At 48.6% G+C, this 27,191-nt stretch overlaps 9 protein-coding genes across 9 annotated transcripts; 7 read left to right on the top strand and 2 right to left on the bottom strand.

The window, feature by feature from the left end:
• Positions 1-546: 546 nt before the first annotated feature.
• On the bottom strand, positions 547-3,115 carry yme2 (uncharacterized protein; the record flags this gene model as incomplete). The annotated part of the gene is made up of 3 exons (XM_057245372.1): positions 547-1,103; positions 1,154-2,893; positions 2,947-3,115. The coding sequence occupies 3 exons, from the start codon at positions 3,113-3,115 to the stop codon at positions 547-549; spliced, it is 2,466 nt and encodes an 821-aa protein (XP_057093635.1).
• Position 3,116: 1 nt separating this feature from the next.
• Positions 3,117-3,920, top strand: N7529_009844 (EMI1 family protein; the record flags this gene model as incomplete). The annotated part of the gene is made up of 1 exon (XM_057245371.1): positions 3,117-3,920. One exon carries the CDS (start codon positions 3,117-3,119, stop codon positions 3,918-3,920), a length of 804 nt encoding a protein of 267 aa, XP_057093634.1.
• Positions 3,921-4,994: 1,074 nt separating this feature from the next.
• On the top strand, positions 4,995-6,050 carry N7529_009843 (deoxyhypusine monooxygenase; the record flags this gene model as incomplete). Its single annotated transcript, XM_057245370.1, has 1 exon — positions 4,995-6,050. One exon carries the CDS (start codon positions 4,995-4,997, stop codon positions 6,048-6,050), a length of 1,056 nt encoding a protein of 351 aa, XP_057093633.1.
• A 983-nt stretch (positions 6,051-7,033) lies between these two features.
• On the top strand, positions 7,034-12,536 carry N7529_009842 (putative sister chromatid cohesion protein Mis4; the record flags this gene model as incomplete). The annotated part of the gene is made up of 4 exons (XM_057245369.1): positions 7,034-7,199; positions 7,255-7,444; positions 7,499-7,635; positions 7,693-12,536. 4 exons carry the CDS (start codon positions 7,034-7,036, stop codon positions 12,534-12,536), a joined length of 5,337 nt encoding a protein of 1,778 aa, XP_057093632.1.
• Positions 12,537-13,089: 553 nt separating this feature from the next.
• Positions 13,090-15,387, top strand: N7529_009841 (putative NADH-ubiquinone oxidoreductase 64 kDa subunit; the record flags this gene model as incomplete). The annotated part of the gene is made up of 5 exons (XM_057245368.1): positions 13,090-13,900; positions 13,962-14,302; positions 14,360-14,510; positions 14,564-15,295; positions 15,371-15,387. 5 exons carry the CDS (start codon positions 13,090-13,092, stop codon positions 15,385-15,387), a joined length of 2,052 nt encoding a protein of 683 aa, XP_057093631.1.
• Positions 15,388-15,971: 584 nt separating this feature from the next.
• Positions 15,972-17,240, bottom strand: N7529_009840 (glucose-induced degradation complex GID8; the record flags this gene model as incomplete). Its single annotated transcript, XM_057245367.1, has 4 exons — positions 15,972-16,481; positions 16,707-16,902; positions 17,091-17,170; positions 17,223-17,240. 4 exons carry the CDS (start codon positions 17,238-17,240, stop codon positions 15,972-15,974), a joined length of 804 nt encoding a protein of 267 aa, XP_057093630.1.
• Positions 17,241-17,639: 399 nt separating this feature from the next.
• On the top strand, positions 17,640-19,399 carry N7529_009839 (uridine kinase family protein; the record flags this gene model as incomplete). The annotated part of the gene is made up of 7 exons (XM_057245366.1): positions 17,640-17,813; positions 17,881-18,008; positions 18,065-18,261; positions 18,361-18,474; positions 18,533-18,574; positions 18,625-18,856; positions 18,916-19,399. The coding sequence occupies 7 exons, from the start codon at positions 17,640-17,642 to the stop codon at positions 19,397-19,399; spliced, it is 1,371 nt and encodes a 456-aa protein (XP_057093629.1).
• A 410-nt stretch (positions 19,400-19,809) lies between these two features.
• On the top strand, positions 19,810-22,046 carry N7529_009838 (pre-rRNA-processing protein ESF1; the record flags this gene model as incomplete). Its single annotated transcript, XM_057245365.1, has 2 exons — positions 19,810-19,873; positions 19,945-22,046. 2 exons carry the CDS (start codon positions 19,810-19,812, stop codon positions 22,044-22,046), a joined length of 2,166 nt encoding a protein of 721 aa, XP_057093628.1.
• A 1,220-nt stretch (positions 22,047-23,266) lies between these two features.
• On the top strand, positions 23,267-26,896 carry N7529_009837 (uncharacterized protein; the record flags this gene model as incomplete). Its single annotated transcript, XM_057245364.1, has 1 exon — positions 23,267-26,896. One exon carries the CDS (start codon positions 23,267-23,269, stop codon positions 26,894-26,896), a length of 3,630 nt encoding a protein of 1,209 aa, XP_057093627.1.
• Positions 26,897-27,191: the final 295 nt, after the last annotated feature.

Raw genomic sequence — 27,191 nt, 5'->3', positions numbered from 1 at the left:
CCGTCCATGGCGATCGCTTTGCGCGATTCAATATGTTTCCAAAACAAAAGCCATGCAAGGTTCGGGTGTTTCAAACACTCGCAAATAGATCAAGTGATCAAAAACAGACGAAGAGATAAACAGATTCAATGATTAAATTTCCCAAAACATGAATCAGCGCGAAGAACAAAAGACCACGCGAGCCTCCGTCGCCCGAGGATATGCTTACTAATCTTTTCTTTTTGACGCCAGCCTCGATTCTATTTTTGTTTGTGCATCAAGGACTTGGTATTTTCCTTTTGCAAGATTGATAGTCTCTATGTAGCTGATGTCCAGGATCGAAGTGGCTTGCATTATATTGTTCATTGCCCAGGTGCCCTAGTTTAACCCGATTATATGAGAACGTAACCCATAATAGTTACCGTCATGCATATGACAACAAATGATCGTTGGACTTAAGGGCTGAAAGTATAACATACTGGTTGGACAAAAGAGGCAGAAGAAATGAGAAGAGCAATGACAGAGAATTTATATTGAGGTGAGATAAAATACACAATAATCCTAAGTTCAGTTCTCTTTCTGCAAAATCTTTGACAAAGCAGCGCTTTCACCCTCATACTTAGAAATCTTCCCTTGCGATGCATGAACCTTGCGCAAAAGCCACTCAATCCGCGAAGTCAACTCCCAAGGATATTTAGGCAACGACCCAAGAACCTGCAGCTCCTCCTCATACTTCTTGATGCTTAAATTCTCGTTACTGATAAGCTGAGACAGGATCAATAGATCCAGACGGTTTTGCAGGGTTTTATTTTCAACCAGACGTTGGAAGGCAGCACGATAGACGGGCTTTCCAGGTTTGACATATCGCGGGAATCCCTTGTCAGTTGCGACGGAGATGAGCTCTGATTGCTCCAAGGCTCGGAGGGTCGCCTCGCCGTTGTCCTTGAATAGATCTCCGAGGAGGACCTTGTTATACAGCAGAGTTCCGTCCTTAGACTGTGCTAGAGTCTTGATTAGATGCCATGCCTGCTCGCGCGTGTATTGAGGTGACGGAGATTCCGTCCCAAGGATGAAGATCTTCAGAATTTCTGATGCCGACTGCTCGATGATCCGGTTCACAGCAGCTATGTCAAGAGTTAGTATATTTTTTATTTGAAGCAGAAATTCAACCTACCTTCAGGGGTCTCGCCAGCCTCGATACGATGGGCCATGAAATCCAAGTCGGTGACTCGGCCACCCAGAGTCTTGATGCAAGAGTCCAAGCCGTGCAGAGTCTCTTTGCGCCTTGCGTTTTCTTCATCTCCGCCAGACTCTGCATCCAGATGTCTCAACACGAACCGACGGCCAACTTCAAGCGAGCAATCTCCCAGTCCAATTGTGCGGAAAACTTGATTGGGCATTGCTTTGCTCAATGGTTTCGCAAAGGATGAATCGGTCGTCAGGAAAACCACATGGGCGATATTTGCCGATGTCACCCCAGCCGCCCATTCGGTGAGCTTGTCGAAGACAACACTATTGTCGGAGTCATACAAGAAGTTGTCAATTACCAGAACAGGCCTTTTCTCGGGGTGAGCCTCCAGGTATTCATCTTCAGACAAGTGGATATCTTTGTCTTCCTTTCGTCTACCTTCCAAAGCGACTCGCTTCATGGCAACAGCAGTGTTGTGCCAGATCTTGCTCAGCTGCGCATCTAGAGTCTCGGAAAATCCAGCTTTGGTACCAATCATTCCCTGTGCAGCAAGATCGATAAAGCTGCTGATGCTGTTCATCCAAGAGAAGATGGGCCGGTAGCCAACCTGGGCAGCTGCTCGCGAGATCTTGGCGGTATCGCCTCGAGCGTCCTGAATTTGTTTACAGTCAATGACGACCTTATACTTGTGCTCCTTGAGTGCTTGCTCCAAAACCAGCTCGCGCTTTCCTGATCCCCGAGGCCCGTGGATGACAATGAATGTCTCGGCCGTCTCGGTCAGCCAAGCTCGCAGCTGCTCAATGTCCTTTTGCCGACCTTCCCAAATAGCAGCCAGACCTCGGGGGTTGGACTTTGACTTTCCAAAAGAGAACATGTTCGCTTTGCTGGCTTGTCTGCGGACCCATTGTAGGACTTGATTTTCTTCGGCTTGGAAAGATGATTTGATCTTGAGTTCGATGAAAAATGTGCGGATTGGATCAAAGATAATAACTGTGATTGTAGCTATCAATGCAGCAACAGCTGGGATTACCAGTCTCGGGTGATTGATAATCCAATCCTTGATCATAGATAGCTTGATCTTGCGCTCGTAGTTTATCTTAAACCTTGTCCCGGACTTGCCCCCACCTGCTTCTTCAGAAACAATAAAGCCATGCATGCAGTTTCTTGCCATGACAGCGTACCGGGGGAGCTCGAATCGTAAGATTGCATATCGTGGCTCGACCTTGGAATCCGATGGCTGTTCCTGGATGTCCAGGATCTTGCCATAAGGGCGGAACAGTGAGTACAAGGCTTCTTGCGTCAATACCGCTGCAGATGTGCCTGGGGAAGTAGGCAAAAATTCCACTTTGAGAGTCTGGCTGGGAATCCGGTAGAGGTCTTCGATCCACGGTGTTCCACGAACAAGGTCCGCGTCGACTTTCTGGAATGGATTGAACCAGGGCTTGATGGGTCTGTTTTGCAGGTTCTTTTTGATCGCATTCTGGATGCTCTCCTCGGTTATATTCGACTTGAGCCCATACTTAACGAATGCGCCGCCTTCTTTGTACCTCGTAACAACCTCTTTGATCTCCAGGTCCAATTCTTTTGGTAGTGCTAGCTGCACAATGCGAAGTGGATCTGCTGCCGCTATTCCTGGGTTGTTGACTCGTTTTAAAATCCCCTCAAGAGGCTGGATGTGGCTGAGTGGTCCCCGCAACAGCCATTGTAAACGGTGTGGGAAGATATCTATGATTGATTAGCGGGGATGCTTAGTTTTTGCAAAAAAATCCAGCACTTACTATTGACATAGACAATTCCTTCGTTCTCTCCTACTGAGATATGCCCTGACTTGATAGAAGATGTGTAACGTATTAATGAGCGTGCATAAAGCGGAGGTCTCCACTTGGTGGTATGTAAATATGCCGGAGACCGCGCGGTCAGCGGGCGCGATAAAGTGACTGGTCTCATAATGATCACAGACGCATATCGAGGAGGAAGAACAGTCTTGAAAAACAGTCAGAGCGATCAGCTTGGTTTAAATCGATCGATCAATGACGTCGTGTTTGTGATCGCTTATCGCCGCGTCACGTGGCATTTCGATTACTGCGAAAAAGAACATCGCGATTTCAAGGGTGTCGCGACAAATCCATCTTCCTTGCTGAACAAAATGGGCTGGCTGTGGGAATCAAGTCCCAAGGACACTCCTAAGGACATTCCATCCACGATACATCCGGAGACGATAAAGCAAAATGCACCACCGAAGACGTTGACCCCCGACGAACAAGCCGACCTGGAATTCAGCCAAATCCTAGCCGATCTCAGATCAGAAGATGCCTCTCTCTCAAAAGGAACTAGTCTCACTCCCGATGGCAACGCATCTCAAATACCTCAATCGGCTATCTCGCCCGAATCCCTGTACCAAGATACCATGTCCTGCCGCAACGCCTTCGACTATGCCTTCTTCTGCCAATCATTCGGCGGTCAATTCGTGAATGTCTACCGATACGGAGAATTGCGGTCCTGCAGCGACCACTGGGACAATCTATGGTTGTGCATGAAGACCCGCACATGGCCAGAGGATTTGCGCAAGCGGGCGATCCGAGATCACAACCGCAAGAAGTCGATCAAATACAAGACCGGACCCAGTAGTGAGGATGTCTGGGATGTCCGGCTGGAGCCGGCTACGGAATCGTTTAAGGGTGACTTTGCTGCTTTGGAACGGGAGATGAAGGCTGAAGATGAAGCAGCGAAACAACAAAAGGCGGCTGTATGATACCCCTTGTTTCTCTTCTTTTTGTTACGATATGTAGAAATACTCCCTTTCGTTCGGTTCACTCCTGTATAATATGATCCTCTCCTTTGCCTCTGTGTCCGGACCTCTTGGTTGATGCTAATCTGGAAAACCTTGCACAATCGTACATAGCGTTCTCAAACTACTTGTGGTTTTTACCTGGAAGCTTCCCATGTTTACTTTGCTTCGACTTGCCTGTCAATAATCCTTCCGGCTTATATTATATATATTATGAAGCTAGTTGTAGCAGGGGATAAACTGAAAATACCAATTGTTCCTTACTATCAAGAAGACGCTTTAACGCTTCCATGCTCCGGATTTGCTTCAGATTTATAACAAACCGAGAGACAGCACCAGCAAAAGAACAACAGTGAGCATAGCAGACATGTATTCAGGTGGCTACAGAAATCAAAAGCATGGGACCGAAGCCAAATTCTCTTCCAAGCTTGTTGTTTGTTATACTTGTATTTTATAGGAAAAGAGACTCAACAAAGAACTCCAAATCAACGAGGCAGAATATATAATTAGGATCCAAGCATACCTTGGCACCTAGGTCGAGCCAGTATTTACCAGCTACAATGTTTTACTAGTTCTCGGTTTCTGGATTCAGTTTCTCCTTTTAAAGTTCAAGCTATGATCCCAGCGTGTTCCAAAGCTACATCTTCATAACACATAGTACCAGGGTTATAAAGTTGCTTTTTTATGCCTTCAATCGTGAGATGAAAGTTTTCTCTCCATGAAATATATCAGAAGTAGAAGCTATATCTGGATGATGTTCCAAGGTAATCATGAGTGGCATGAACTACATATATTGACCATTCAACCTATATATATCCACAAAAAGTTCATTAATTAGATTGAAGCAGTGTGTTTTATTTTTATAAAACATTTATAAGTGCTTACCGGAAGTGTTGCAGAGAGTAACGTACGAGCAAAAGAAAAAAAAAAATCTATGCGCAACTAAAACCAATCGGCCCCGCCACCCCACTCCCAAAAATTGATAAGATCAAAAAGATTAACAACTTTTTTTCTTCTATACAAACCCCACCACACAAAATGTCTTCTGAGGATACCACTGTCTCTACCCTCCGCCAGGTTCTGACCTCCGAGTCAGAGCCTCTTGCTCGTCGCTTCCGCGCTCTTTTCTCCCTCAAGCACTTGGCCTGCCTGCAGCCTCCCACCGAGCAGAGCCTCCCTGCTATCGAAGCGATCGCCGCAGGTTTCGCGTCACCTTCAGCCTTACTCAAGCACGAGCTTGCTTATTGTCTTGGCCAAACCAAGAATGTCGAGTCTGTCGCATACCTGCAGCATGTAGTGAAGGATACCGAAGAGGATGCGATGTGTCGCCATGAGGCCGCCGAGGCGCTAGGCGCTCTCGGCTACGAGGATAGTCTGGACCTACTCAAGAAATTGAGAGATGATACAAATGAGTTGGATATCATTCGGGAGACCTGCGACATCGCCGTCGATCGGATCATTTGGGAGAACTCAGAAGCTAAGAAGGCCGAGCAATTGAAGCCTAGGTACGATTTGCGCACAACGTTACATTATATGAAGAGGACGCTGACATTGATGTTTTTGTTCTACAGTGATTTCGGTTCTATCGACCCTGCCCCTCCTATGCCCCTGCAGTCCAGCGAGCCCTGCATCCCTGACCTGGAAAAGACACTGCTTGATACAAAGCTCCCTCTCTTCCAAAGATACCGTGCGATGTTTGGTCTGCGTGACCTTGCCTCGCCCCCGGACCTTCCCACAGCAGTTGATGCCGTCAATGCGCTGGCAAAGGGACTCAAAGACCCCTCTGCCCTCTTCCGACACGAGGTCGCCTTTGTCTTTGGTCAGCTCTGCCACCCTGCCTCGATCCCCAGTCTCACAGCCTCCTTAAGCGACCTATCCGAAGCTGGCATGGTTCGCCACGAAGCAGCCGAGGCCCTGGGCAGTCTGGGTGACGAGGAGGGTGTTGAGGACACTCTGAAGAAGTTCTTGAATGATCCCGATGAGGTGGTCAGGGACAGTGTTATTGTTGCTCTCGACATGGCAGAGTTCGAGAGGAATGGCGAGACCCAATATGCGCTGATCCCAGAAAGTGCCGCACCAGTTGCTGCTGCATAAGGGATGTCTTGCCAAAGAAAAGAAAAATAAATAAATGGTCTCGTGACGTCGTGATTTTGATACTCTTGTCCCGCTAGTTATACAGCCCTTGTCCAAAAATAGACCGTTTTCCACATTTTTGTACACTCCATCTTTCCATTAATTGTTTTGAGTTTCCCTGTCAAGGATATCAGCATATGCTCACAACACACAAATCGCTTCCGAGGCAGGATTGCATACATGTAGCCGCAGAGACATCTATAGAACACAGTACTTCCTTCATCGGCACTACGCAATTGTACGGCGGTCCAGAACATCTCCGTCCTCGCACACTTAGGGCATGTTTTCTCAATGCGAACTTCAGCACTGCGATCAGCTAATGTCACAGTCTGGAGTAGGGATCGTGTGTCCCTCAATGAGGAGGGGAAGGTCGAGGGCTTCGAGGTGGAGATACGTGTCCCGGGGACCGTGTCTTCAATATTAAAGTTAGATACCAGGCATACCTTAACAAATAAAATCGAGCGAATATAATAGCGACTCACCCTTGTTCTGAGCGCCGCAAACAACGCAGTGTAGGATCGCATCCGCATTACCAGTAGACTCTCGCAAGAGATTACCGCAATCTGTGCAAAAAAGCAAAGAACCAATGGCAGCCATTTTGGGAGCGAGAAGAAGATCCAACAACACAATATAAATTTGAAGAGGGGGAGAGAGAGTGAAGTGAAAACAAATCCAATCAAATCTAGCAAGTTGAAGCATGCAACTTTTTTTTGGACGCACGAGCCTCTTATAGGCGGTCACACGCGGCAATAGGATGTGCCGTCACGCATACGGAATTCATGAACTCATTCAATCGTAGCTCAACAGCTCCTTTATATTTTCAGGTTTCAATTACTTAAATCGCCTAGGGATGTCATAAGGCGCCTTGCCTTGTTTGCCATGTCTCTATCAGGAGCATGTCAATCTTGTGACCCGCGCCTTCCTCTTTTGATATAACCGCGATTATGGACCAAAATGGACGCCAGGCCATCCAGGTGGTCATCAACGGCCATAACCAGATGCACCAACCTTATGGCTCCAATATGCAGTTCCAAAACCAGCCACGGTCATTGTCGGTGGACGAAGCACTGCAATACTCATCCATGTCCAGCGCGCCCGTATTTGGTCTCGGTTTGTCTATCCGCTCTTTGAACCTATTCGAGTTACTGATGCACCATATGCGTAGATTGCATCATTCGCCCCGATGTTGGTCGACCCTCGAATACTACTTCTATAAATCATGTCCTCCAAGAAGGCCGCAAAACACTCGGTGAACTTGATTTGGAGATACAAGCTGGACAGAGTGAGTCTAGTCGCCTCGAGACATCGAGAGAGTATATTCAGCAGCTGTTAGATGGGGAACAGTTGACAGAATTGTGAGAAACCCGAAAGTGTTCAGGAGTCGGTTTTAACTCATTTGACTTTCATAGTAAATTCAAGCTACCTCGCATTTCGAACCACAGTCAACAATTGCGCCCAAATGACTTTAATGATACACCCTCGGGTCGTGATAGCCTTGGCTCTTTTGCACGCATGATGCTCGACTCTACGGACATTGCATTCAGATGTAAGCCAGGAGATGACAAGAATATTTGGAAATGATCAACTAATTTGTTGGCTGCAGATCCCGAATCAGGCTCCAAAAGCAAAGCCGATGCCAAAGAACTCATTCCAAATTCCGCATTTTCGAACAACCAGCGCGCATACCTGGCGAATAAATCAAAACCGGCCTCTTTTTCGGCTTCTTTTGAACAAAATCCCCCTTCTACACCAAGCCAGTTGTCAGTGGTGATTCCACAAAAACCAGTACCTTCGCCCTCGTACCAAGTGAATGTGAAAAAGCTCAAGCTGCAAGGAGACGGCGAAGATGCTATGGCGGCGGTGCGGTTGAAGGACCAAAAAGCAGAAGCGGACGCAGCTTTGCAAAAGCTGCAAGATCTTCTCCTTGAAGTCTTCGAAGCAGAAGATCAAATCGACCCCGACAGCTCGAATCCTTCGACTGCTGACACATCAAACCCTATTTTCGTGAACCCGCAATCATTGGAAATACATGGATTCCTGCTATCTGACGATGCTCACATTCGCCTCCAGAAAGCCTTTCGGAAAGTTACAGGCTTTGACCGACTCCATGACATACCATCCGACTTTCTCAACCGGGTCCAGAAATTGTGTGAGAAACCAATCATTGCTGCACAGTCTCTGGGCCTCGGGTTGGGTGATTCGTCCAATGACCTCAAATCTCAGGAATGGCTGGGGAAAGTACAGGATGTGTTGAATGCACTTTATGCAATCGGAACCTTGCTGCAGACGATGTCTGGACACCAGACGGAGCGGGAGCTTTGCCCCGAAGATCTTATCGAAGCAATTCCAAACGTCCTCAATCAAGTCTTCGATCACTGCATTATTCCTGCCGTGGAGTCGCGTCCTGGCGGCAAGGACGCCCAGCACTTTCAATTCTTCTCGAACCAGAAACGGATCATTGGAAGCCTGGTCCACCAGAGCAAGAAAGCCCTCACTCTTTTTGCAGACTTTTTGTCACGAATTGATGTTTCAGAGGGTACAATTACGGCTGCTGAGTTCTTCGCCGCGAAGCTTATCTTTGTGGAAAATGCGCACAATGACAAGGACTCTACTCTAGGTCACCAGAAGTACGAGCCTGCCAGACGTGGTGCAATGGATGTGCTTGCAAAAGTGTTTTCTAAATACCCCGAGCAACGTCCGTTCATTCTTGATGAAATCCTGGTCTCTCTGGAAAAACTTCCCACTACGCGCCAGAATGCCCGACAATTCAAAGTTGCGGATGGCAAAAACATCCAGCTTCTTACTGCACTAGTCTTGCAGCTCGTTCAAACAACCGCTTTGGAAACACCTTCTTCATCACAAGCTAAGCGCAAAGTCAAGCCACGAGCCAATGATGATGACGACGAGCTTATGGGAGATGGTGGGCATGAGGATGAGTCTGACGACGACAAGGAAGACGAATCATTGGAGCGCCTGGCAACCAAGGCAAACAGGCTCTATGACAATGCCATGCGCTCAGCGCAATACATTGTCAACTTTATTGTTCAGCGTGCTATGAACTCAACAAAGACAGGTGATCAGCCATACCGGAACATCCTCGATCTTTTCACCCAAGACCTGATCAGTGTACTCGGATTGGCCGATTGGCCGGCTGCGGAACTACTTCTCCGTATTTTAGCATTACGCATGATTCAAATTACGGACCAGGACAAGAGCGCGGCGACAGCGAAGAGCATGGCGCTGGAGCTTTTGGGCTGGATGGGATCTGCCATCTCGGACTTGATAGCAACCGCTCAGCATATGCTTCCGGCCCTGGAAGATTCTGAGTCTGAGCTTACTGATTACTTGAGGCAACAATTCGAGGAGTTCTCATCTGGCGCATTGCATCAGCAAGATATAATCACTCCAACCGGACCTTATAGGATTGCGCTTGAGCACCTTTTGCAAGACAAAAATTCAGACAATTGGCAGCTGACAAGTGCGCGGGGCTACTACCTGGCTCAATGGGCCAAGACTGCATGTACGCTTTACTACAACGCTGAAGATGACGAAGAGCTTGCACACGATGAAATGACTGACGATCTGGTCGTTTTTTTGACACGCTCGTTCTCTGATCCACGCTGGTTGGAGACACACCAAGAATTCAACAGCATTCCCAATGTACATGGGAAATTTGCCTATATTCTGACGGTTTTGAACTCAAACTTCGGCAAAGCCTTTGACGCCATCCTTAAAGTACTTTTGGCCTCTTTTCTAGGCGATTCTGCCAAGGTTCGCAGCCGCAGTCTCAAAAGTGTCATCTACATGCTCGAAAAAGATCCAAACCTACTGGACAGAGACCCATCGGTTCTGCGCGTGATTCATCGGTGCACTACGGATGCTTCGCCAATGGTCCGAGATTCTGCCCTACAATTGATTGGACAATGCATTGGGCTGAAGCCGAAGCTCGAGGAGGAAGGCTGTCGGAGTATCTTGGCCTGTGCCGCTGATCAAACGGCGGGTGTCCGCAAACGCTGCATTGGCCTTTTGAAGGATATTTACCACAAAACATCTCGGAAGGAGTTGAAGCTGGCCATTCTCGATGGCTTTCTTCAGCGCACAGGCGACCACGAAGAGAGTGTGGCAGCACTGGCTCGCCAAACATTTGAAGAAATTTGGCTTATTCCGTTCCACAACTCCATTGATTCTACTTCTGACCCTAAACTTAAAATGGCTCTTGAGGAGCAGGTCATCCTTATCGTTGGTTTGGCCGAGCGCAGCGAAACTGCCTTGGATTCTCTCAGCATTTGTCTCAAGGCTGTGCTTTCGGAAAAATCCAAGTCCGCATCATTGAACTTCAAGGTTTGCAAGGCAATGGTTGCTACTATGTTCCAGAGGCTGGTCGAAGATTCAGACGGCAGTAGCAAAGAGTTCCAGCAAGCTCTTTTGCAGACCATCACTGTGTTCGCTAAGGCAAATGCGAAATTGTTCAGCCCAGATCAATTGGAGGCGCTGCACCCTTACATCGGAAATCTCTCTACGGCCGACGACCTTTTCATATTCCGCTCGGTTGTGGTTATATATCGTTGTGTCCTACCCTGCGTATCCTCGTCTCACAATACGCTTCTCAAGGAGGTGCAGAATGATCTCTTCAAGAGCGTAGCCAAGCTTTCTCGCCCTGAATTGAATGAAGTCATGGCTTGTTTGTGGACCATCAACAGTGTTTTGCAAAACACCAACAGACTTGTCAAGCTGACAGTGTCAGTGCTGAAGCCAATGCAGCAGTACAAGAGCATGGACCTCTCATCGACGGCACATGCTGCGATTCTGGCACGTGCCAAAAGTTATATTAGAATTGCAGGATGTGTTGGGCGGCATTGCGACCTTGAGAAATATGCATCTCATTTCAAGAGCGAATTTCCCACCTGGTCCGGTGGTTCAGTGGCGGGGCTGATGGTGGATTCTCTCATCCCTTTTACTGACTCTAACCAACCTTTTGAGCTGAGGGTTATGGCGCTTGAAAGTTTGGGGTCCATATGTCAGTCTTGGCCTGGCCAGTTTGGCCGACAACGCACGCGACAGACATTCGCTCAAGCATTCAAAGAGGATGCTCCAAGTCTCCAAAACATCGTCCTCCGATCATTTGCTGACTTTTTTGCTATCCATGAGGGCAAGTCTGAAAAGGCTGTCATGCCAACTGCAGAGGCAGTGGGCCATGAAGATACCACCCGTCTGGGAGGGTCTTTGAGAGCTAGTGATAATGATGGCGCTGCTGCTTTGATCGCCCAGCACTTCCTCTCTAACATGCTTCAGGTAGCGCAGTCGCGCCAAGATACCTATTCATTGACTGCTATTGAATTGATTGCGAGTATCAATCGGCAAGGTTTGGTGCATCCCAAGGAATGTGCTGGCGTTCTTGTCTCCCTGGAGACTTCCACTGTCCCGGCCATTGCAAAGGTAGCATTTGACACGCACAAGATGCTTCACCAGCAATATGAATCCATGTTTGAACGGGAATACATGCGAGCTGTGCAAGAAGCATTTCATTACCAACGCGATATCGTTGGCGATTCCAACGGTGCTAGTTATCGGCCTTTCATCTCGAAGCTTGCACCATTATTTGAGATCGTCAAAATCAGCAACAGCCGCTACCAAAAGAAATTCCTGTCCAACCTTTGCTCCAAAGTCAATTTTGAGTTGAAGAAACTGGATACCGCTGGCGATCCTCCAGAACACCTTCTACTTGCTCGTTTCATTTCCCAGAATCTGGCATATTTCGACTATGGTCAACTGGCCGAACTAGTACCAACAATTGCCTGCATAGAACGCATTGTGTCTTCCACTGGTACAATTGTGGCACACGCGATTGAGACAGAAATATCTCCTACTCCGATTGGCGCACCTCAGCTAGATGCTTCAAATAGTATGATGCCGGAGTTTGCGCCTGAGATGCCTCCAACAGTCATGCCGCGACAAGCCAACCCTACAACCCTGAGATTGCTTGCAACCGCAGCTGCATCACTGTCCATGCTTTGGGAAGCTCGGACTCACCTTCGACGCCTCTACGGGGTGAATGCCCAGAGCAAGACCAAGGAGGGCAAACCTGCAGCGAAGGAGCTCAACAAAGCTGCCACCAAGGTCCACGGAGTGACTGGCGACAAATTCTGGGAAGCTATCGCCCGGAACATGACAGCTCTAAGCAGTGAAGAAGTGATGCACCAAAAGTGCCGCGATTTTGCAACCTTGCTCTCCATTGACGAAGAGTTCAGAGTGGATGCAGACCAAGATGTAGAAGGGGACAGTCTAGACGCTACCGCAGATGTCGACGAGACCGTGGCTCCCCGAAACATGAAGCGCAAGAGCTCTGTCTCCAGTTCAAACCTTAACAAACGATCTAAGAGCCGGAAAAGTTCATCCGGAAAGAAGAGATCCAGTGCTGAACCGGACGATGACCTGGATTGGGACTGATTTCACACGTATCCACATCATACAGGGGACATCTTTTCATCTGCATTTCAAGCGAGGTTGGCGTTTATTATTTCAATTTTTTTGCTTCATTTGCACATGGAGAATTCATAAGGAATTGGGTGGGTACTATTTTTAAGTTCTTTTTCCCATACATATGGCTATATCTCGATCTCCAACCGATATCCATTCCCATTAGCTATGAGTATATAATAGAAATCTATGAATCTATTTCAAAAAATGGAGTCTGATCTAGATCTAGTTGTCGGTGAAAAGTCTTTTAACGGAGAACTATTGTCGTATGAGTTCTTAGTTCTGATGCCGGGATCCCGAGCACCTTGCAGCACGTGACCGGTATATGATGACGTCGCCGATCACTACAGCCGCTGGCATTTCGTTTCTTGTCTTCACTAGACTATTTTTTTTTTGCAGCTTTGCATTGTTTTAGATTGATTCAGAATCATTCGCTATTTGAGTTCACAGGGACGGGCCATGAGCTGCTACGTCTCTGTTTACTGTTGAACATTTCTTACACTCACTCCCCTTGCACCTCATAATGCTGAACGCGATGCTGCGCCGGAGCCGTGCGGACGGTACCGCGCTCAAGTTAAAGGGTTCATTACCAGGCAGAGTCCATGCCTCAAAGGTATCAATGACATCTCGACAATCTCTATCTCGCTCGTTACACACTCATCGACGACCTATCCCCCAATGGCGCACCTTGGCACCGGTATTCACGCCGATCCGCTACAAATCAGAAATTGCGACCAAGGTCGAGCCTTTGAAACGATCTGCCATCGTGAACGCTTTATACAAGGTCTTTACATACTGCGGATTTTTCATTGTCTCTACTGGTGCTGTTGTGGTTGCCTTCTTCATTTACGACGCTAGTACATACCACGAATCTACGACGGCCGCCGACATCCCGGTCTCGGAGCTGGCTCTCAACCCGCGCCGTGGAGGCCCGAAGAACCTACCCATCGCGGATGTTCTTGTTGGCGACTATGACTCCGAGTCTATGCTGGAGCAGAAGGACAAGCCTCGTCTGGTTATCCTAGGTACAGGCTGGGGAAGCATTGCGCTACTCAAGAACTTGAACCCGGCCGATTATCACGTTACTGTCGTTTCCCCTACTAATTACTTCTTGTTTACTCCTATGTTGCCGTCTGCTACCGTAGGCACTTTGGGCCTGCGGTCTCTTGTTGAACCCGTTCGGCGTATCATTGACCGCGTCAATGGGCACTTCCTCAAGGCTTCGGCGACTGATGTTGACTTCTCGGCGAAATTGGTCGAAGTCTCTCAGGTTGACAACGATGGTGTGACGAGGAGCTTTTATCTGCCATATGATAAGCTTGTTGTTGGTGTCGGTATGTTGTGCCTGCGAACAAGCCGATTTATGTCATAAATATTGACCATATAAATTCTTAGGCTGTGTCACGAACCCACATGGTGTCAAAGGTCTTGAAAATTGTAACTTCCTGAAGACCATTGATGATGCTCGTCGGATTAAGAACAAAGTGCTGGAGAATATGGAGCTGGCTTGTCTCCCCACTACCACCGATGAGGAGCGCAGACGTCTGCTGTCCTTTGTGATCTGTGGCGGTGGCCCTACTGGTGTTGAATTTGCCGCTGAGCTGTTTGATCTTCTAAATGAAGACTTGCTCCATTCTTTCCCTCGCATTGTTCGCAACGAGATATCTGTTCACATCATCCAAAGCCGAACTCACATCTTGAACACCTATGATGAGGCTCTCTCGAAGTATGCCGAAGTATGTTTTACCTTGTCTAAGTTCCCTAAAAACTGTTCTGATGTTAACATATTCTAGGGTCGATTTACGCGCGATGGTGTTGAGGTGTTGACCAACGCCCGTGTTAAGGAAGTCCGTGGTGACCGCGTCCTCTTCTCTCAGGTGGAAGACGGCAAGACCGTTGTAAAGGAAATCCCAACCGCATTCTGCCTGTGGTCGACGGGCGTTGGTAAGTCAATTTCTGGATTTTCTGGTTTAAGACAGAAACTAACATCTCACTAGCCCGTGCTGAGATCTCAGAAACTCTCTCTAATAAACTGGAGGGACAAAATAACAAGCATGCCCTCGAAACCGACTCTCATCTCCGCGTGATCGGCGCTCCCCTAGGAGACGTATACGCAATTGGCGACTGCTCCACAGTCCAAAACAACGTCGCAGAGAACATCATCCGATTCCTCCGCACAATCGCCTGGGAGAAGGGCCGCGACCCGGAAAAGGTGCACCTCACCTTCTCAGAATGGACTGAATTCGCCGGCCGAGTGAAGAAGCGCTTCCCGCAAGCCTCGAACCATCTGCGCCGTCTGGATTTGCTCTTCGAACAATATGACAAGGACCACTCCGGCACCCTCGACTACGGCGAGCTTTCTGAACTCCTGCACCAGATCGATACCAAGCTCACTTCCCTTCCTGCCACTGCCCAGCGTGCTAATCAACAGGGAGTCTACCTCGGTCGCAAGCTTACCAAGATCGCCGCTGCTCTCCCCGGCCTCAAGGCCAACGAGATCGACTACGGTGACCTTGACGAGGCCGTCTATAAGGCCTTCAAGTATAAACATCTCGGAAGCTTGGCGTACATCAGTAACGCTGCCATCTTTGACTTTGGTGGCATGAGCTTCAGCGGTGGTGTTATTGCTATGTATCTCTGGCGCAGTATCTACTTCGCTGAGAGTGTTAGCTTCCGCACACGGTGTATGCTGGCCATGGACTGGGGCAAGAGAGCACTCTTTGGAAGAGGTGCGTAATTTTTCTTTTCGATTCCTTTCATTTCGCCCTTGGGAAATCATACTGACTTTACTCTTTCTCTTCTAGATCTCATGAGCTTTTAAGCCATTCATTTCCTTAGGTCTTTCGTTTGTTTGCTGTTTTTGCTCCTAGCCTGCTATGATATATTCCAACCGATCTACTTTGTCGATTATCCACGAGGAAGAAGTGCGGACTTGTTCTGTTGATCATTTTATTTTTTTGTCGGCCTTAAAACACGCCCATAGATCTTGCTTATGTTGCTCGTTTATTCATAGCCAAGCTTGGTTCATAATTGTGCATGTACAGATTTTTTGTGATGGGTTGATTCGCTCATGTTTCTTCGCTGGTTGCTGCACAAATGCATTTGTGATCGATCCATGTAGCTACTCAAGCTTAAATTTCTTCTTCAGTCTTCGTCTATTGGGTACAGGTAACATTGTGGGAGAGGGCTATGATTCACAACAAAAAAAAAGCATGAGAATTAAGATCATTTGTATTGCAGGTGTTGGTGTTGTCAAAACGCCCGTAGTGAAACCATTGAGGTGAACGCCATGATAATGTGGGCCCAAGACGCCGCGCTAGAAGAAAAAAGCAACCGAGAAAGGAGATATGGAAAATTCTGTTGGGAGAAACCCAAGGTTCAAAGCCAAGTTGAGAGGCCAATAGATCAAGAGATCATAGCATCAATGTCGGCATTGTTGGACATCAAAGTGTCACTCAAGTTGGTAGTGAGATTGTTACGATTACTGTCGTCGTGAGAATCACCGACCAAGCCAATATCCAGGGTTTCTGGGATGTCTTTTTTGGTGTCTCGTGCCTTTTGCTCGGCGAAAGCCCGGAGTTTCACAAGATTGCGCAGCCGGGCCTCTTTACGAGCGCCTTGGTTCTGCAGAATTGCCTCGTTGACTCGGGTTGCGATTTCTTTACGGAGTGCAGGGTCTAGAAGAGACGCCAGTGCTGGGTCCAGTTTATCACTGGGGAAGATCAAGAGGGCAAGTGTTCGCTCGAGATCCGCTAGAAACTGAGGATTTGTGGGAGCGCGCGGTGCAAGTTGTGACGTGGCAAAGTCCAGGGCAGGAGTGATATCGCTGCCAGGTCTGTCCATACACACGCGGATCAACTCGATCAATTGCAAGCGCAGCAGGGCGAAGTGCAGAGATGGATCTTCGTCAAGAATCTATCGAAGTCTTGTTAGCCTTGGCACTTTGCAATCAATGAGTGGCATGGTGGTAAGATTCAATATTGTGGCAATTGCTCATACTGAGGACTGAAGATGTTTGTTTTTCTGCAAATGCCCCCGAAGGGGTCTTAAGAGTGGTGCATGAAACTTGGTATAATCATAGCAAGAAAAGGGGGTGAAGGAAGTGGAGTGGACTAGTGTGAAAAAGTTTTTTTTTCTTACCTGAGGATTCAGCTCGTTGATCTTTTCAACGGCCACTTGGATATCACCTGAGTGAATCGCAGTGCGAATATCAACCCGCTCCTGAATGGCTTGCAAATCAGTTCTGAGCTGGATATTGGCTTCAAGCGCGAACTTCTTCGCAGCAGCCGGATAACCGTTGGTGATGAGGTAATCCATGACCAAATAGTTTATATCACTGCAATCGAAATTGTTAGCAACCATTGATTCAACGATTGATTGAAATTTTTGCAGTGGTGACGTGAATCAGAAGGACAAGTCAATTGTTACTCCTCATTTATTTTCAGAGAGATTCCCAACTTGATTTTCAAGAGCATCATGTCACGGGGTGGAGGGGAAGGGGAGGATGGAGATGATGTAACTCACGTCTTGGATGGTTTGACCTCTTCGAGCTTCCGCTCGAAGTGATGCCAAGTAGGCGTCGCAGTCGAGGGAGTGCGAGACATCTGCATGGTGTTAAAATGCCAGCAACCACGGTTGTCAGGCCGAGAAGCATACGAGATTAGCTGACGACATTATGAGCTAGCCAGTCTGATGCCTGGTCATAAGCTATCTGTTAAACTGGAAAATCCGAGAGACAATTGCCATGGGGAGAGGCAAATCGCTTGTGGGAGAAAACCGGGATAGATGAAGAAGTGAAAAGGAAGAAAAAAGCTCGCGGCAGAAGAAGTAGCTTAAGCGAAGAAATTGCGCTAACCCCAAACCAGCGGCTTATAAATATCTGACTCAGCTCTTCACTAGCGCCCGAGTCCTGTAGCCAATCATAATCTGGCCCGCTTCACTAAGATACTTTAGGCCTTATTCATTAGTCATTATCGTGGGCCCTCACAGGGCTCGTTAAAGGCTATCGCAGGCTTGAAATTTGTACTGCAGAACGCCGAGTACACCTACTGTTGTTTTAGGTGATCTGCAGACATGGAGTCGTTATCGCCCTTTTACTCTATGCCCACCGCCGAAGTGCGATATTCTCCGCCATGGCAGGACTTGAGTATCATCGGCATCGCTGGTAGCTCTGGCTCTGGCAAGACTTCTGTGGCCATGGAGATTGTCAGATCTTTGAACTTGCCATGGGTGGTGATTCTTGTAATGGTATATTGATTTCTTACTGTTTTGAATCTCGACTCTGAGGGCTTTCGTTCTGATGCTTTCTGTCCAGGATTCGTTCTACAAGACCTTATCTTCTGAAGAGCACCACAAGGCTCACGCAAATGAGTATGACTTTGACTGTCCGGAATCGATTGATTTCGATCTTCTGGTGCAAACTCTCTTGGACTTGAAGAAAGGGTAAATTTTCTCTTCATACAGGACGTTTCACTCGAACTAAATATAATGTGATACAGAAAGAAAGCAAACATCCCAGTATACTCATTTGCCGATCACCAACGGCAGTCCCATACGACCACTCTCTATTCTCCTCGAGTGATCATTCTCGAGGGTATTCTAGCACTGCATGATCCTAGAATCGTGGAGATGTTGGATGTCAAGGTATTGGAGCTTCCTCGTTGTGCTTTTGCTCTTATCAATGTTGACTTGTATGGTGCAGATCTTTGTTGAAGCTGATATGGACGTATGCTTAGGTCGTAGAGGCGAGTTGCTATGCAGAACATCACTATTTATTTGGCTAACATTCTCACAGTTCTGCGTGATGTCCGCGAGCGAGGACGTGATGTTGAAGGCATTATCAAACAGTGGTTTGAGTTTGTGAAGCCATCATACACCAAATCTGTGGAACCTCAGCGCGCTATCTCAGGTTTGTACACGTATCCAGCTGTAACCCTTCACTGCAACCTTTTAACCATGACTTACAGATATCATCATTCCTCGTGGCATTGAGAACAAGACTGCTATCGGTAGGTCACATAAAATCCTGCGTTCAATGATTGTGCGCTAATTGGCTTAGATATGGTGGTCAAACACATCCAGCGTAAGCTGCAGGAGAAGTCCGAAAAGCACAGTGAAGAACTCCACAGACTAGGTTTGATTGCAGCGGAGGTAGAACTGCCTTCCAATGTGCACGTGCTGCCGTCAACACCTCAGCTCGTTGGCATGAACACTATATTGCAGAACCCAGAGAGTGAGCAGGAGGATTTCATCTTCTACTTTGATCGACTGGCCTCAATTCTGATTGAAAGGTACCCATTTACTACCAAACTTGAATCGCTTAGCTGATCTACTAACACGATGATTGCAGGGCCTTGGACATGACATCGTATGTCTCAGCACATGTGGAAACACCACAAGGAAATCAATACCTTGGTTTGCATCCTAAGGGAGCAGTCTCAGCTGTAGCTATTCTACGTGGGGGCTCTTGTCTGGAAACAGCTCTCAAGCGGTCAATCCCCGACTGCATCACTGGTCGCGTGCTCATTCAAACAAACAAGAGCAACGAGGAACCGGAATTACATTACTTGAAGCTGCCATCGCAAATTGAGGAACACTCAACCGTCATTCTTATGGACTCACAAATGTCCAGTGGAAGCGCTGCACTGATGGCGGTTCGTGTTCTGCTTGATCATGGGGTGAAAGAAGAACGCATCGTTTTTGTGACCTGTGCGGCGGGTGAACGGGGTCTGAAACGATTAGTTGCTGTGTACTCCAAGATCAATGTGATCGTTGGACGTATTGAGGAGGAGCGAGAACCGCGCTGGATAGAGAAACGATACTTTGGATGTTAATATGTCGGGGGTATCGGTGAAATTACATACATGGCTCACGACATACTTGTGAGTCAAAGCATTGCATTATTAGGGGTGATACTTAGCAATACCAAGATTATACATACTTGCTTACCTTTCTTGTATTTAATCGCTTAAAAATTATCCTAGTACATTTATCGATCATTATTCACAATGAATTATTCAGCTGCTAACATATAGCTAATTAGAATGTAGACTTGCCTATTTGGGAACACATAGTCTGACCGCCCTCGCTGCGGCGGGCAGAAAAAAGAAATAATTTATCGGTCTCAGATCTTGCCTACTAATTTCGCTGCTTAAACTCAACCATCTTGGTTGATTTTCACCGATAAATTCCACTGTTTCCTCCTAGCTTGCAGTTTTTCAAGTGAAGCCTCACAGCACGCACAATGGCAGGCTCGGACAAGAAAAAGAAGGGCGGCAAGTCCAAACGCGAAGCCGGCCCAGTGATCAGTATGTACTCTTGAAGTTTGGAATTTATTGCAGGATGATCATGAATACTGACTGTTTGTGCACTATTGTAGCGGATCCTCGGTTTGAGAACATTCAAACCGATCCTCGTTATCGTCTTCCCAGCAAACGCCAGACTCATGTCAAGCTCGATAAGCGCTTCAAACACATGCTTGACGATAAGGATTTCTCTCGCAATGCTGCCGTTGACCGCTACGGACGAAAGCTTAAAAAGGATGACACAAAGGAAAAGCTGAAGAAGTTCTACCAAGTGGACGAGGATGATGAGGACGATGAGGATGAGGACGATGAGGCCGACGATGACGAAGAAGTCCAGAAGGAATTGAAACGTATCAATATGGAAAGCGGCTCATATGATCCCGCACGTGATGGTGGCTTCGAGTCCTCCTCATCCGAGGAAAGCTCCAGTGAGGAGGAAAATGAGGTCGAGGATGATGAAGATGAAGAGGCACAGTTCCCGGACAAGGAGCAGTCTGATGTACCAATCGGAGAAGTGACGAATCGCATAGCGGTGGTCAATCTTGATTGGGACAACATCCGTGCCGAAGATTTGATGGCCGTCTTCTCCAGCTTTGTCCCGACTGGCGGGCGAGTGTTGAACGTCGCAGTCTACCCCAGTGAATTTGGCAAGGAGCGCATGGAGAGGGAAGAGGTCGAAGGGCCCCCCAAGGAGATCTTTGCATCTAGCAAGAAGAACAACAAGAGCGATGATTCTGAAGAAGAGGAAATCGATTCTGACGAGGAAGAGGAAGAAATTAAGAACTCGATGATGAAGGGCGATGATGGCGAGGAATTCAACTCTACGCAACTACGACGCTACCAGATTGATCGTCTGCGCTACTACTATGCCATTATCAAGTTTTCATCAAAGGACGTTGCAAAGCATGTCTACGATTTGGTGGATGGTGCCGAATACCTTTCCAGTGCCAACTTCTTCGATCTCCGCTTCGTTCCCGATGATACGGACTTCTCCGACGACAAGTCCCGCGACGAGTGCCACCGCATCCCCGATGCCTACAAGCCCACTGAATTCGTCACCGACGCTCTCCAGCACAGCAAAGTTAAATTGACGTGGGACGCAGACGACAAATCAAGAAAAGAGGCTCAGGCACGTGCTTTCCGAGGATCGCATGCGGACATTGACGAGAACGATCTGAAAGCCTACCTCGGCAGCGATAGTTCCGAGGATGAGAGTGAAGATGACGAGGATGGTGGAGTGGAAGTGGTCGACACCACTGGAGGAGAACCTTCGACTACGAAGCTATCGAAGAAAGAAGCCGAGAGACAGCGCATGCGAGCAATGCTCGGACTAAGTGCGGAACCAACCCGCTCCAAGCCGGATGCGCCCGTCGGTGAGATGGAGGTTACATTCACATCGGGATTGGCTGGCGGCCATGGAAAGGATACCATCTTCGAGAACGAACCAGAAATCGAAGAGACCACCGTCGAAAAGTACGTTCGGAAGGAGCGCGAGCGCAAGAAGCGCCGAAAGGAGAAGCTCAAGGCTTCCAAGCGTGGCGAGGAGGAGCAGTCTGCCAACGAAAATGCTGCAGACAGCGAAGACAACGAAGGTGGTTCTGCCGAGGTACCGCAACAGGAAGAAGCAGATGCTGGGTTCAACGACCCCTTCTTCGAAGACCCCGATGGGAAGGCTACGGCTGTTTCTCGGCGCAAGGAAGAGAGGCGCAAGAAGCGCGAGGAACGTGCTGCTGAGGAAGCCGCATCAGCTGCTCAGCGGGCTGAGTTGGAGTTGCTGATGGTGGACGACGAAAAAGCCAACATCAAACACTTCGACATGAACGAGATCGAAAAGGCCGAGAAACAGGCTCGGAAGAAGGGCAAGGGCAAGAAGGGCAAGAAGCTGGAAGCTGCACCAGCTGATGACTTCAATGTCGATGTCAGCGATCCCCGTTTCTCACGCTTGTACGACAGTCATGATTTCGCCATTGATCCTACCAACCCACGGTTCAAGTCGACTTCTGGCATGAAGGCTCTTCTGGATGAGGGCCGTAAGCGCCGACGCACAGGCGATGACGCCGAGACCGAGGCACCCGTTGAGCGTCATGAAACTAAGAAGAAGCAGAAGAAGGCTTCTAAGGAGTCCAACTCGGAGGAACTGAAGCGCCTGGTGGACAAGGTCAAACGTTCTCACTGAGTTCATAAATATGGGATGTAATGATTTGAAATTTAATGTACACCTGCTCGAAGCCACTGCATTGAATAATAGAATAAATATGGGCCTAGTACATATTTTGGTACTCCGTACGATACCTAGGTATGTAAGATGTATAGGGATTCGCGTGGCGTTTGCCAGGGCTTTCAATGTGACACATATCATGTCGGCTTCTATAGAAAACAGGGTAAAGGGCTGGTTGAACCAGCACCACGTGGCTAGAACGAGTTAAACAGTTGAGTGTGCTTCTGTGGTTCCCCAAGGGTCGGTGTATTAATGAACAACACCGGCAGGGCCTTATCGACACGGTGCCATCTGCACTGACAGGCATGATGCTTGTCCCACACGAGGTGTAATTGACGGTGTAGACATAGCATGTGCCCTCAATGAGTAACGTCTTGGGAAATAAACCATTTCCATCCAATCCCAAATTCATCCATGCTTCAAATCGCATAAATCTGCGCCCTCGAGTAACACGATTCCTTGTAAACCCGACTTATACGGTGACACAATCACAGTAGAAAATAGCGACCAAGTGAACGGTAGGGGTCAAAGTGTCGAGATGTTGAGGGAGTTGCATCGAATACATAGCTAATACTCAGGGTGTTAGACCAATATCTACCTTCCATATATAGGTATATATGGATGTCAGTATAAGTTTCGAATATTGTAATTACGTCTTCAATTGTTGTGGTGCTTGCATCTAATGTATAGGAGTTGACCAGTTAGTCGCTATCCGCCACCGTAGATTATCAGAGGCTATATCATGTGACTCTGTTCACCGCCCTTTCACTTTCGCTCTCCACTTGTCTCCCCGGAATGGTCTCTGTCCAAGAGGTTGGGTCCCTTAAGAAGCTCTGGGATAATCTCACTTGTTCTTCTTGTGTTTCTACACAATTCTGAGACTGTGGAGTCTTCGTTGGTGAAAGCCAATACTCAATTGCTGATCTTAAGCCCCACTGCATGCAGCCCATCCCACCTTCTCCCCTCTCTCCATCCTCTCCATCCTCCCGAACATTTCTCATTTTACTCATTGTATGATGATGATTGCTGCTCAGTCCAATTAAGCTATGGGTGGAAGCAGTCTAGTTATCCCTAGCTGTCTGATACCCATTGTTACACCGCGTTATTTGACCGGCCCATTTTCTTTTCCCTGCATTCCCAAGTACCCTTCTGTTCGCGGGTTGACCCGCTAATTCATCATGCTGGGCCGACTCTTGAGTACGGCCGCGTCGACCTTGAACCCGTCGGCATATTCTACACGAAACAATGGCACTCCTTTGGAGTCCGTGACTGAAGAAGAACACACTTCCGGCCTTCTTTTTCCCGATGCTAGCCTCCTCCGACGTTCCCATGCTCATGCCTACCCATTACAGACAACTTTCAATTCACCGAATGCCTCGACTGCAGGTGCATATGATGATCGGGGTGGAATGGAATTGGATCATATCAAAGATTTCCGTGTGATTGTTGCACAAAATGCATTGGGCGACCGTGATGCATGTGTCCTACTCGACACTCGTGCGTCTGATTCATCCCCGGCCGGCCTCGGAATTGACCCACAAGGCCATGATCAACCCGGCCATAAGCATAGCCGTACTGTCTCCAGTCTTTCCCGTGGGACACGTCGCAATCTCCTCACCCAATCCTCCCTCGTCGAATCGAGTCCTCTTTCCGCAGCTGCAGATGCACGCAGGATGACCCCGGCCAGTCCCGGTGCATTTTCCCGAGCTCGTGGCCGTAGCTCTACATTGGCACCATCGGGAACATGGCACGACTCGGGCCAATCCCGACACTCTTCTGATCCTAATGATACTGGCCTTTTGAATTGCATCTTCGGAAGCAGCGCCTTCAGTTACCGAGGGTCATCTACCAAAATGCACATTATCTCGGCCGATGAAGATTCCAGAGTCGGAACTGGGGTTAATGCATCCCCTGCTGCTCGCAGTCCACTCTCTCGGGCCTATACTACAGGTAGTCCCTCGGGTCCCATGGATGCAAACCGAGAAATCGATGACAAGCCACCTTCCAAAGTTACAGTCCTCTTGACCCGCATGTTCAGCGTGAATCTTCCCGAGGGAGCTGAAGCATCAGCTGAACGCCATGACTATGCCAGTGCTCTTTACCAAGAATCCTTGCCCGAGATGGAATTCCCTTTTCCAGATGTTTCCAAGCGCAAAAAGATGAAGGAGAAGAAAACGCCAATGTATGCGGTTGCAATCACAATCCAGATACCCTTAATGGGACGCAATTCCGGACGCCCTGTCTCAAGGTTTAGCACTTTCGGTCCGGACTCTCCTCGACCCGGCTTTTCGAGCTCGTTGGATTCTGACCATCGCTGGCCGGGTGGATTCTTCGATGATAGCTTGTCTTCAGCATCTCCACCGGCTAGTTTAGATGAGCGTCTGGACATGCTAGTCGACCATTGGGACGTCATCACTCGGACCCTCTCCCATCTCGAAAGACTTGCTCGGAATGAAGTCCTTTTCCTTCTAAAAAAAGTGGACTCTTTGTCTGGACCAAACCCCAAGCCTGTTAAGCCCCCAAATATGCAACGCACCAATCAGACTATTGTGCATCTCCCCGCTAATATTCTGTCGGTCAATTCAAAACTCAAAGAAGAAGCTATTCGAAGCTCCCGCCGCATCAGCTTAGCTCTGCAAACTCCATATGTGGTGACCGGACAAAGTCGCTGGGGTGTTTGGCGGGAAGAAGGTCGCTCGATTGTTCGTGGTCTAGGCGACAAAGAGCAGAATTTCTTCTTCCTGGTGGTACTGACAGCTTTCCTGGGAAACCACACGGAGTGGCTCAACAGTCTTGGCCCAGAGTGGTATCGTCGCCGCCACAATCAACAGCAGAAAGCTCAGCAGGATGGTGAGCCCATTCTCGCAAACAGGACTGTCATTGTTTGCCCAGACAAGATGACTGCTCGCCGTCTTGTGTTCTTGCTTGCCGCTTTCTTGCCTTCTAAACAGCGCCTAGAGCCGCTGCCTTCGCCGCTCAGACCTGGCACCTCAGCATCAATGCGTGCTGTCTCTCAAAGCCCTCCAACCGTGCCTGTGCTCCGCCAGGAGTCTCTTCGTAGAGCAATTGAACGACGGGCTCGCGCTCAACGAATGATCATAGGCGACAACGACCACCACCAACGATCAGTCAGCGTTTCGTCCCAAGACACAACCCATGGAGCCGACACAACCCCTCCAGCGGAATACTCCTCGGCCGCGAACCGCAGAGGGTCTGACGCTCGTTCAATTAAAACATTGAGTGCGAACATCAATCCCAAAGATGTTCGAGCCATGAACACCAGCGGAGCAACTACGTCCATGATAACCCAGAGCAGCACTGTCCCAGTTCCACACTTCACTTCTCAGCCCAGTCACTCTACCCAGGCTAGAGCTGACCGCAGCGCAGCTGAAGGCAATGATAGTCTTGCGTCGGAGACTTTACTGAAGAGCCTCCAACGAAGCGATAGCTCTGTCTTGGGTACTAATGGCAGTGTTCCCTCAGCCGGAGGCCGCTGGGGAGGCATTTTCGCCGGTCTTTGGAGCTCCCGCCAAGAATCATCGACCGATGGTAGCGAGGCATATTCTCCGTCCGATGCTCGCAAGCGATCTGTCTCCACAGTTTCTGGTCCTGCTAGACGCGGCTCCACTACCTTGAGTCAGATGGTCAAGGAAGTCACAGAAGACGAAGGCCAGAATCAGCCTAAACTTGCACCTAGCGGAAATATCTCAATACCGGCTGCCTCTGACGCGATCCCTAAGAGCACCACCCAGACCCTTTCACCAGAACCCTCATCGCTCAACAGTCAAGTTCGGGAGTCGCCGTTGAAGTTATCGGTAAGGGCAGAGGAGGGCGTGGTAGATGTTGATCTTCCCCTTCCTGGCTTCATGTCACTTTCTTCCTCTGGTGATTCCACGATTGCCTCGCCAAAGAAGACAAGGACATCCGTTACCAGCATGGATGCAGTTGCTTCGACCCACAGCAGTGGCTCTGGATTCCATGGACCAATGAAGGATAGCGATAGTCCGTCAGCCCACGTTGCTGGTTGGCTGAAGGCCTTCCATGAAGATTTCTCTCTTCAAGCAGTTCGTCCCTACGCTTCCCTCGAAGCCGAAATTAAACGTGCTATGCGGGCTGAGCCATCCCCATACATCCCATCCACCCCCGATGTGGACGGCTCAGAGAGATGGGTAGACGTTGCGACGACTTTGATTGCAGACACACGAGCTTCTACAGTGAAACGAATCCGCTTGCGCCGCAAAATTACTGTGGGCCATGGCTCCGACACAACTCATACGCTTCCCTCGCCTGCCAACGGCAATCCACGCCAGTCTGCTGGAGGTGTACCTGCCTCGCAATTCACCACCTTCTTTTCTGGAAACGACAAACGTCACAAAGATACCAACACCGACGAGCATGATCGGAGTTTTGTGGAAGAACGATTTATTGAAGAGCCCGTGATGGACCTCGACGGCGTTCTAGTTGATGCAGTTGAACGCGTCTTAGGACAGAGTGGCTACTCGTCACTAGCGCACTCGCGCGCTCCCTCTCCAAACCGTGCTCGTAGAGCAGAAGACAAAGACAAAGGCCACTCTCCTCGGCCGGAGGAAGTGCCTCCTCCCGAAGTTCCTCGGGGCGAATGCCGCAAGATGGTTCTAGGGGCACTCGAAGAAGTTGTCCGCATTGTCACTGCCGAACACTGCCGCGAAGACGTAGACAACGCAGCTAGCCTTGCTGATCGCGAGCGCAGAAGAGCACTCTCAGGTGCTGATAATACATTGCGTGAAGGAATCCGCAAATGGCTCCTTGACGTCGAAGAAGCCTGGTGATTTTGTTTCACCGCGTTTCGCACTGATACGTTTTCTTACATTTCTTGCATATCCATTTCTGTTGCAATTTTGCATTGCCTTTTCCTTGCCCAGTGATCTGCGACTTGGTAATTTTATGCCACCAGAGCTGGGACTCGGAGCGTTGTCATGGCCCCTTTTTTTCATATTTGCCGGATTTCATTCCTGCTCTTCGTGCTCATTGTTTTTTTTTTCTGGCTTTGCCTCTTGCATTGCGACCTGTTTTCGATATGATACCCACCTACTTCATGCTGCAGTCTAGTTCTGCTTGTGGGGG

The sequence above is a fragment of the Penicillium soppii genome (assembly GCF_028829465.1).
Source record: "Penicillium soppii strain IBT 18220 chromosome Unknown utg000007l, whole genome shotgun sequence".
NCBI classification, from domain to species: Eukaryota; Fungi; Ascomycota; class Eurotiomycetes; order Eurotiales; family Aspergillaceae; genus Penicillium; species Penicillium soppii.
Note: the sequence above shows the minus strand (reverse complement) of the source record. Positions and strands in the feature narration are given on the sequence as shown.